General features: G+C 35.3%; 1 protein-coding gene across 1 annotated transcript; it reads right to left on the bottom strand.

Annotated features, from left to right (window-relative positions):
* Positions 1 to 1,208: 1,208 nt before the first annotated feature.
* On the bottom strand, positions 1,209 to 11,145 carry slc25a32b (solute carrier family 25 member 32b). Its single transcript, XM_055211326.2, has 8 exons — positions 11,032 to 11,145; positions 10,715 to 10,896; positions 8,972 to 9,122; positions 8,675 to 8,760; positions 4,609 to 4,763; positions 3,701 to 3,814; positions 3,234 to 3,379; positions 1,209 to 1,916 (listed from the first exon to the last, which is right to left on the bottom strand). The coding sequence occupies exons 2-8, from the start codon at positions 10,881 to 10,883 to the stop codon at positions 1,790 to 1,792; spliced, it is 948 nt and encodes a 315-aa protein (XP_055067301.2). The 5' UTR covers positions 10,884 to 10,896; positions 11,032 to 11,145; the 3' UTR covers positions 1,209 to 1,789.
* Positions 11,146 to 11,819: the final 674 nt, after the last annotated feature.

Here is an 11,819-nt window from a genome sequence, read left to right as displayed (position 1 = left end):
AAAAATATAAATACAAGTTTTCCAAACACAACTATGGAAAAAATACACCATTATAAATAATATTTATGTTAAATATTTACTTATTATAACAAAACCAGTCATAAGTCGCACGGGTATATTTGTAGCAATAGCCAACAATACATCGTATGGATCAAAATTAGGAATTTTTTATGACAATAAAAAAATCTTTAGGATATTAAGTAAAGATCATGTTCCATTAAAGACAATTAGTCTTACCGTAAATATATAAAAACTGTTGTATCTCAGCCAAATATTGGGTCTCATTTACTAAGCACACGTAGGCAGAGATTTGTTCGTAAAATGTGCGTACTTAAATCATGATTCAAAAAAAAAATTCATACTAAAATTTATTTTAAATGTATGCAAAAACGTAAGAACAACCCAGATCACACGTACGCAATAATCATGAATAAGAAAAAATATTTATCAAATATATAACAGATATATATTATAGGGTTCTTTTTCCTTGTTCATGATTATTATTTGTGTGGTCTAAGTTGTTCTTCCGTTTTTGCAAACATTTAGAAGCAGCCCAGTCTCACGAAACTTCGTGATATTGTCACAAATTTCCGCGCCCCCTCGTGATCGCATCACAAATCCCTGCCCACGTCCAACTGTCACGCATTGGCCACGCAACTGTTTTGTCCTATTTTCTTACCATTGTCGCTTCGGTTTATAAAATGACATCCTTACCCAAACCCAACTCTAACCCTAACGCCAGGCAACAATGGTTTAAATATCAGAAAATGTAAAAAATAATTCAGATTTTTTTTTATAAACCAATACTTAAAGTGACATCCTAACGCAAACACCAAATCTAACCCTAAACCGAAGCGACAATGGTTTGAAAATAGGAAAACGCAGTTGAGCAACCAATACGTGACAGCCACACACAAACAGAAATTTGTGATACGATCACGAAAAACCGCGAAAATTTGTGACAATATCACGAAAAAGAATCAAAAAGTTACGTGACTATATCACGAAATTTCGTGAGACTGGGTAGCCTTAGTATGAACGTTTTGTTGAAAAATGATTTGCAAGTTTAAACGTCTGCACGCACATCCCAAGAACAAACCTGCGCGTATGCATGCTTAGTGAATGAGACCCATTGTCCAATCATAACAAACATCAATGGAAAAGTTATTTATTTAGCTTATAGATGATGTTGAAATCGCAATAAAAAAGACCCTTATAACTAATTTTGTGGTCCAGGATTACGTATGTGCCTAAAGCACCTGCAAAACTTGCGCAGAGATGTCTGTATCTATATTAAGTAAAGAAAATTGAACTGCTAGGTTTCAAACTGAAAGAATTGAAACAGATTCAAGCATGAACTGATTCAGGATCATTTCAATGCTGGTTTTGCTTCTTTTCAGAAAAGCACCATAATATTAAAAGTATTGCCCAGCCCTAAACACCAGAATTCATCAAGTTAATACAATTTACCTGTACACTGTTTTACTTTTTTAATTAAATTCCCTTTTATACAGACACATAAAAGTATAGTCACATTACTGTACAATCCTTTACTCGTGTATTGTCCATATTTACTTTAGAAGTAATGTCACCTCTTCTTAAAGGTCGATTTTTGGGGAAACCACCACGCACCAGATTCTGGACCAGTGACTTCTGTTAGACTACAAACATTACACTTCGAAACCCTGTGACATGAATGCATTTTACTCCTCCTTGAGTTAACGTATTCATCATCATCTCAGACGGGACGATCGGTCCAAGCTCTGGTCCCTCAATAGTCACGTCGTTCTCACTTGTGCCGATTCAGAAGGAAACTGGAAACGTTCTCATAGACCACAAAGGTTATGCAGCAGGCCGGAGTGACCCGGATCACGTTGGGAACCATTCCTTTATAAAACCCCAACAGGCCCTCGTTTCTAAATACAACCATATAGAGGAAACAGGATTACTGTTACAGATATTAAAATATCATATTTCATCAGGTTTATATTAATCATGCAGTAATACACTTACAATAGTAGGGCAAGGCATAGTAAATGTTTTAAAAAAAGAAAAGAGAAGTGCTTGAGCGTAGAAATGATCACATCTTAACGACAGGAATAATTTTTAAATGAATGAACTCATTGCATGTCAGTGATGCAATTCCTTGTTTAGGAATCTTTACATCTATCATAGGCAGTAACAATGTTTATCACATGATGAATTTTAAAGGTGGTAAGTACTAAAGGTTAGTACTTTAGGTGATTTATAGACACATTAACATTTAGCACATGCTATTATCCTAATTTCTTTTACACAGTTTATGTAAATGTTATGCCCTAGGCTTTGATACTGTAAAGATTATTCCAAATCCACATTGCCTTCTTAATATCGGTATCGGACTCAGACAAAAAAAATCAAATTGTAAGTAGGGCTGTCACGGTTATGACATTTGGCTGACGGTTAATTGACTAATAAATTGTGATGGTTATGACGATTAATTGCCTGTTTTAGGACTTTGGCGATTATGGTGATTAAATGTCTGTTTTATTGTTTTGACATTTAATTCTTATACATTTTTTGTTTGTTCATAAAATAATTTTCACACATTGTTGTGATTATTAAAATTAAATCTTTTGTCTCATGTCTGTAGTGGCTGCAAAAAAAATAAATTCCCTACCGATCCTTAAAAATTGCATGCTTCACTTCCCTAAATTTGAAATTGGTGTTTTGGAAATGTATGTTTTACCTGGCAGTTCGTACTGCTTATTAAGTTTTGCAGCAATTGTTTAAATACACTGTCAGTTAAGGGGCATCATCTGCTACTGTTTCGTTTATACAGGCTCTGCAGCTCCCCCTTGTGTTTTTTAAAGAGATGTGCAATCATTGCGGTGATCTGAAATCATCACGATGAGGTCAAACAATTGCGATAAAACCACTATTTAATCATTGTGACAGCCCTAATTGTAAGTTTTATGTCATGAATGCTTGTATGGTTGTATCACTTGTGTTTTACCCGGACACTTGGGGCGGTTTCCCGGATAGGGCTTATCCTAGTCCCGGACTAAAATGCATGTTTTATACGGACATACAGTACAGTATATCAGTGCCATTATTTTATCTCAATATGCACACTGTAAGGTCTGTTTGTAAAAAACACTCAAATGTCCTAATATAACTAAGGCCTAGTCCTGAATTAATCTAAACCCTGTTTGTTTGATATTAGGATGTGTGTGCGCAAATCTATTGCGTACCTCCATGTTCTCCGCATGACATCACATACTCCATCATATTTATTGTGCTGATCTTGAAGGCGGGCCCGGATGACCTGATAGGGGTACGTCGTAGCCACTGCAAATATTTTGGACAAAGCTGCCATGGTAATATATTCTAATGGGTTCTGGGGAAAAAAGAAAGCGTCACGCATGAGTTATTTCCCACAAACTCGTCAAAGCCGAGCTGATAAATGTGACAATAACACCGTGTCCTGACCAGATGCGACACAGCAAGTCATTTGTTTACCCATATTGAACACAAATGCTGCATGACACAGTTACAGCCAATCAGAATCATTTATTGTTTAATATACAAATATGGAAAGTGGGAGTTCGGACAAGCAATGTAACGGTACCGTATATCACAGTGTTTCCCACAATGCACTTCTCCATTCTGAAAATTGGTTAATTTATGAAGCATCAATGCGTGACTTGCTCATACAAACCAGTTTAGTTTCTGATTGCATCTTTCTGTATTTGTTATATTCTCTCTTCAGCTCTTCATATGCCATGAACTGCAGTGCACCATGGGAGGTTCCAAACAAACCCGGAACGAAGCCCTAGGGAGCAAAACGATTAACTCGGCAGGATAACACAAACAAATCATGCAATATAAACATGCAAAAAAAATGGTTAATTCATTCCACATTTATATGACTTCCTTTCTTTAGTTGAACTTAGACAAATTATTTCAAAGTAAAATGCCATCATGTAATCTTCTTGAATGGTGTAGAACATATCAAAGCTTAAAAAAGCACATACAACCATCAGCAAAACGTTACGTTTTAAGAAAACGAGTGTATTTAGTGATCAATACATCAAATGTTCATGGCAACATACAGAGAAATGCAATAAGTTCAAATATGGTGGCACGTCGGTAACGTTGAATCTCATTTGTTCTTGCGTGTCGCGTCACTAGCTTTCATATGCACGTTGCATTACGAGACACAAAAGAGACTTTTTTGAATATTAATCGTTTTCTCTAACGCTTTGCTTTAGAAAACTGAATGTATTAACCCACTGGAGTCATCTGTATTACTTTAATGATGGATGGATGTGCTATATGGAGTTTCCCCGTATAAGAAGGACATAAAGAGGTCATATAGATCTGAGATGGCATGAGGGTGAGGAAATGCATTCATGCAAATTAAAACATCTTTACATTTGAGTGATGTTTAAAGTTGCTCTTTTCCTTATACAACTGCGCCTCCTACTGGCACTTTATGGAATCTCACGATTGTATTATCAAGCACTTATTTCCTCTTAATGATCGAAAAACAACTGAACTGCAGAAATGAGTCACACATTATCCTTTATGTGTGAAATACATGTGGGCACAGAAACGGTTTCCTACCCGATAGAGTCCAGCGATGCCTTCATAGCGGTAGATTTTCACAAGAGCATCCACCATTCCCTTGTACTGCTTGTTAGCTGGATCTGTGTTGTACTGGAGGACCAGGCGAGTTTTGGTCACCCAGATGGGGTTGGTCAGGCAAAGCGTCATAGCTCCTAATAAAACAGTAACATTTCGGGACATGGTTAAACAACCATCAAGCTGTACTCAAGATTAGAATGATTCAATCATTTGAATTGTTGTACTGCTCTCTTCTTCCTTAAATGAAAGAGATTAAAGAAAATGATTGGCAGCTGTGAGCCATACAGTGATCTCATACCGTCTGACCAATCAATATCCATGGCTTTTCATGGGTTTCATAATTGTCTGTGTGTCCTATTTTGTCACATACATAACATAAATCTAAAATAGAAAACATGAGTATAGACGGATACTGGACTCTATCATCAGGGTTTTAGGAAAATATAAACAAATGGTTCAATATATTAGTAATAAATGCATTCTCTCAGAAACTATATTTAAATTTTTACTGAAAATGTCACATCAATAATGCTGGAATTGCTTAAATATACAGTGGGGAAAATAAGTATTTGACACATCAGGATTTTTACCAGTAAGGGGATTTCTAAGTGGGCTATTGACACAAAATTTACACCAGAAATGGAAATCAGAACATTTAAGTATACAAGTTGAGTCATAATAAATGCTGATGTGTCAAATACTTACTTTCCACCCTGTATGTATGCAGAATTGTAAAAATGTATGAGTTTTAAAGGGGACCTTTTAGGATGTCAAATAAATTGTTGGTGTCTCCAGAGTACATATGTGAAGTTCTAGCTCAAAATACCATATAGATAATTTATTATAGCACGTTAAAATCGACACTTTGTAGGTGTGAGCAAAAATATGCGTTTTTTGGGTGTGTCCTTAAATGCAAATGAGTTGATCTCTGCACTAAATGGCAGTGCTGTGGTTAGATAGTGCAGATTAAGGGGCGCTATTATCCCCTTCTGACATCACAAGGGGGCCCAAATTTCAATGACCTTTTTTTACATGCTTGCAGAAAATGGTTTACCAAAACTATGTTACTGGGTTGTTCTTTTTCATGTTTTCTAGGTTGATAGAAGCACTGGGGACCCAATTATAACACTAAAATATGGAAAAATGTAGATTTTCGTGATATGTCCCATTTAAAGCAACACTATGTAACATTGGCTCACAATTTCCCCATGTGGTTGATAAGTGCAATTGTCTGTTAACAGTTTTGTAAATACTGTGGTTGTATAAGCCTCTCCGAGGACAAAGCAATACGCGTGAATTTGTTGACAATGCTGATGAAAGCAGTCGATCCAGAAATGATGTTTCGTAACCGAAACAAAACTTACAGTGTGGTTGTAGCCGCTAGGAGATCGCTCAGGTTGCAGCAGCGGTAAAATTAATCCATTTAAGAGTTGTTCTACCACTGCAATCATTTTAGAGACATTATTTTAAGGTCGAAAAAAACTACACAGTGTTGCTTTAAGATTTTGTTCATTTATGTGTTTTCCAGGCTTTTTCAAGTTTTCTGATATTTTTACAGTGTGACCTGTCTTAATGAAAAGAGTCCTTATTTCACTTTAATGGCTTCTGGTGAGTACTTCAAAGGAAATGAAGGATGTCTTTAATTAAATTAGTTAATAAGTCACGAGAGATGTCCTGAGGAACCCATATACTCATGAACATGAGCTCTTTTACAGTCTGTTTCATGTCATAAAAAGCTTTTCACAATATTAATGACCGATGGATTTCTGTTGAAAATAAAGTAAGGTACTCCATAATTTATCCTTCATTTTTGAAGATTTCCTGTCAGCTGTTAGCGAACATTCTGATTCAACACACAGCTGTGACTCTTCTCACAGTATGTTTGTATAAACATGGTATACACCGGTCATCATTTAACCTAGTTGTGTAAATGTGCTCTAGTTAGTAGTCTCCTAGATATGTTATCAGGAATATTTCAAATACTTTACATGTTTTTTAGACTTAAAGAAAGGATCAATAGCATAACTCTGTCTGATTGATTGTGTTCAAGTTTATCTTTATGAAGCGCATTTAACATTGCAATTGATCAGCCTAGGAAAACAAACAGAGGTAGTTAAATACTCTCTGCTCTCTTAAATCATTTCTTCAGTTTCTGTGGGTTTTGTGATAATGAAACCTGCAATATTATATATACAGTGAAGAAAATAGGTGTTTGAACACCCTGCTGTTTTGCGGGTTCTCCCACTTGGAGATCGTGGAGGGGTCTGGGGTTGTCGTCGTGGGTGCATGTTCACTGTGAGAGACATAATCTAAAAAAATCCAGAAATCACAATGTATGATTTTTTTTACTATTTATTTGTATGATACAGCTGCAAATAAGTATTTAAACACCTGAGAAAAATCAATGTTATTATTTGGTACAGTAGCCTTTGTTTGCAATTACAGGGGTCAAAAGTTTCCTTTAGTTTTTCACCAGGTTTAAACACACTACAGGAGGATTTTGTCACACTCCTCCACACAGATCTTCTCTACATCAGTCAGGTTTCTGGCCTGTCACTGAGAAACACGGAGTTTGAGCTCCCTCCAAAGATTCTTTATTGGGTTTAGGTCTGGAGACTGGCTAGGCCATGCCAGAACCTTGATATGCTTCTTACAGAGCTACTCCTTGGTTATCCTGGCTGTGTGCTTCGAGTCATTGTCATGTTGGAAGACCCAGCCTCGACCCATCTTCAAGGAGGTTGTTCCCCAAAATCTCGCAATACATGGCTCCGGTCATCCTGCCTTAATACAGTTTAGTCGCCCTGTCCCATGTGCAGAAAACACCCCTTAAGCATGATGCTACCACCCCCATGCTTCACAGTAGGGATGGTGTTCTTGGAATGGTACTCATCATTCTTCTTCCTCCAAACACGTTTAGTGGAATTATGACCAAAAAGTTCTATTTTGGTCTCATTTGACCACATGACTTTCTCCCATGAGTCCTCTGGATCATCCAAATGGTCATTGGCAAACTTAAGACGGGCCTGGACATGTGCTGGTTTAAGCAGGGGAACCTTCCGTGCCATGCATGATTTCAAACCATGACATCTTAATGTATTACCAACAGTAACCTTGGAAATGGTGGTACCAGCTCTTTTCAAGTCATTGATCAGCTCCTCCCATGTAGTTCTAGGCTGATTTCTCACCTTTCTTAGGATCAATGAGACCCCACGAGGTGAGATCTTGCATGGAGCCCCAGTCTGAGGAAGATTGACAGTCATGTTGAGGGTCAGAATTCTAGCTGATTGACAGGTGTTCAAATACTTATTTGCAGCTGTATCATACAAATAGTTAAAAAAATCATACATTGTGATTTCTGTTTTTTTTTTTAGATTATGTCTCTCACAGTGGACATGCACCCACGATGACAACCTCAGACCCCCCCATGATCTCCAAGTGGGAGAACCTGCAAAATAGAAGGGTTCAAATACTTATATATATATATATATATAGTGAGGAATATGAGTAATATATATATATATTTTTTTTTTTCAATATTATAAAACGAGTCCTTGATTCTGATTGGCCAATAGCTGTGTTTTATTTATGATAAAACACAACTATGACTGTGTACCCAACAACCCAAGCAACCTAAGCAACTTAAACTTGTGAAACATTCTGTTGCTGTTCACAGTCGGTCAGGGACTTTTTTTTTCAGCAGAAGGAAGGCTTTTAGTGATTTTACTTGATGAATGTTGCATTTATCCTTTTTTTTGCTTTAATGTTTGTATTGTGTGGTGACTGTTTTATAATAGCAATAAGGCACTCAAGGTTTTGCTGTATCGTGAATAAGTCACGGATGAAGGAGTTGCATTGACTCCTGCCTAACAATGCCCTTCAGCTGTGACTTATTCACGATACAGCACAGCGTCTTTACCTTATTGTTCTTCTTATTGTAATACATTCTGAACTTCTGTAAATGAGCTTAAAAACATGCTTTAAGCTTCTCTAAATGACATGTATTGTAGTTTGTTTATTTTCTGTGTGAAGGTTTTTCAGTACTGACCCGCCGATGCAGCCGACATCAGATGTTCTCCAGCGCTCAGCTCTGTCTGTCTTCTTTCTTTAAGGTATGCTTTTATGGCATTGTAGCTGTGAATCAAAAATTCACAAAAGTTATTATCCAGGGACGAACAATGCATCACGTAAGACTACTTGAAAAAAATGTATGTCTTCAATTAAAGCAAAGAAATCTGGACTAATAAGATAAGATGGTCAACTATCTATTTATTGTCAGGTTTAAATGAAAAACATGCACACTACTACTCTATACTGTGCTGCTGATTACAAGAAAAATACATACAAGAAAAAATAAAGCCCCCACGAGGCTCCAGCACCCCAGATGTTCGGGGTGACGCCTTGATAAAGTCCTCGAAGACCATCCTGATGCCAGACGCTTCTCATACAGTGAAGAATCCCATTGTATTTAGGTCTCAAATCCAGCCCATCACTCACTGTAATACAGTCAAGAGAACAATTATATGTTATATTATATTTATATAATTATATTTTGTTAAATTATGTTATAACAATGTTATTAGGAAATGTAGTGAAATTTAAATTATTTTTTTATTTAAAGGGATAGTTCACTTTAAAATGAAAATTCTGTCATAATTTACTCATCCTCATGTTGTTCTAAACCTGTATACATTTTTTTTCCTGATGAACACAAAAGAAGATATTTTGAGAAATTATGGTTAACACACAGCAGTAAGTGATCATTGACTTCCATAGTAGGAAAAAATATTTTGGGAGTATTGTGATAAATGACTAAGAAAATATTTTGATAAATGATGGTAAGCACACAGTTGACGGTACCCATTAAATTACATCATATTTTTTATTCCTACTATGAAAGTCTAAGGTCACTTACTGCTGTGTGTTTACCCTAATTTCTCAAAATATCCTTTTTGTGTTCATCAGAAAAAAAGAAATTCATACAGGTTTAGAACAACATGAGGATGAGTAAATGAGGACAGAATTTTCATTTTAAAGTGAACTATCCCTTTAAAGGTGTGTATATATATATATTTATAAAACGGTTAGTTCCAATCCTTGATTCTGATTGGTCAATAGGTGTGCTTTATTCGCAATAAAACACTGCTATGACCGCTTCACCCAACTGTTCTATTTAATATCACTGCGCCCTTAGCAACACCCTTAGCAACACATAAACATATAGTGAGACAAAGTCTGAGAACAGTTTGTTGTTTTTATTTGAACTTTCATGTTGTTTTTCGCAGTCAGGGACTATTTTTTCTAGCGGAAGGAATGCTTTTATTAATTTAACTTCATGAAAGTTGCACTAATATTTTTTTTACTTTAATATTGTGTGGTAACCGTTTTATAAAAGCAATAAGGTACTCGAGGCAAGTGCTGTATCGTGAATAAGTAACGGCTGAAGGGGTACACCACTCCGCTTCGCGTCGTGCCTAACAACGCCCTTCAGCCGTTACTTATTCACGATACAGCACAGCCTCTCGTACCTTATTGCTTACATATATATATATAGGCATGTGTATACCTTATTTATTTATTTTTGTATTAATTATTTATACACTATTTTTATAACCACAGTATAACAGTCTATGAATCATAAATAACTAAAACCTTTAATTACTTAAATATAAACATTATCACTTAAATATAAACAAATGATTAGTTTGTTGGAGATTAATACATTAACCAACAACTAACATGTCATGTTGTAGTTAATGACTCTTCATTAGTTTGTGATTAGTACATGTTTACATCATTAGTTCATATTTAAGTAACAAGTAATTTCATGGACTCTTATTATAAAGTGTAAACTGTTTATAAAACAATCCACCATCAATGTTGTCCAACTCTATTTTTACTTGTAAACATAAACTACACTTATTGTTGTCTGTAAAAATGTTTATTTCTCACTGGTTTTAAATAAGTGTCAGTTGAATAAAAACATGCAGTATACATGTGTGTGTGGTCATGCATGTAGTCTTAAATTGCATTATTACCACGTGAATTTAACAAGAATGTTTAAAAGATTTACTAGTAAATCCAATACCTGCAAACCTAATTTTGACCAGATCCAGAGGATGCAGAACCAGTGTGGACACAACCCCTCCACTGAGTCCTGCCACCAAATTCTCATATTTCACATGACTGAAGAGTCTCTGCAAGCTGCCGGTGAGAGTCAGGGGTGCAGGAGAGCCCGGAGTGGGACTAGGGTTCATGACTTTTGCCTAACTGTGTGTAAACAACACATGGTATCACTTACTTTAACATAAACTCAGTAATCAAAGTATCATTTTGTAGTCGCTCTATACGTCCTTATGGGATTCATGTTAAAAGTTTACAAATAATGTTTTTCAATGACCTTACCTGTAATGTCAGATCATGTGCAGCCAGTGACAGGAGCGAAGAAACATGCTGTAACCACACGAGCTTCCCACAACATTGCGCATGTGTGACATAGCCCTTTCAAAATAAGAGTCCATCAAATCATGGCTGTTTGTAAGTTTTATAAAAAAATATGTAAGTTTTATTTAAATGTTACTATGGTTTTTTGTGTTAAATTAAGGACTTTATTTTAATAAAATAATTGTTATTGTATCATGTTTTTGATGTAAATGTTTTCTCTGTCGAAGTTTGTGCTTAGTTTATTCTGCATTTAAAAGTAAAAATCTAAAACTTAAACGAAGAAATAAATACAATTGATTTGCTGTGTTTTGTAATAAATTTACATATGAAAATAATTTAATTTATTTTGACATGGTGCGTACTCTGTAAACGTTTAGGTTATGGTACAGAAATCTATTAATAAAAAGTATTAATAAATTAATAATTGTTGAATTAATCAAAGGTACCGCTATATGTTATTAATATAATATTAGTGTTGTGTAAATACCAAAATACTATTATTATTAAATATAAGTATTATTAAAAATATTATATTTTATCCTTTTAAAATATTTGGTTAACTCTTCTATTTGCCCAGGTATGCAGTATATCCTAAACATTCAGAGGATGTCAACGTTCAAATGACATTGTTTTAGATAATATAGTTTTTTTTTTTTTTTAGATAATATAGTTTTATAATTTGTTGGCCAAAACCTACCAGACTTTATTATGCCATAAAATCCTTTTATGGTAAGCAGTTCAGATGTTAT

The sequence above is a fragment of the Misgurnus anguillicaudatus genome, chromosome 10 (assembly GCF_027580225.2).
Source record: "Misgurnus anguillicaudatus chromosome 10, ASM2758022v2, whole genome shotgun sequence".
Taxonomy (NCBI): Eukaryota; Metazoa; Chordata; class Actinopteri; order Cypriniformes; family Cobitidae; genus Misgurnus; species Misgurnus anguillicaudatus.
This window is presented reverse-complemented; position numbering and strand designations above follow the sequence as displayed.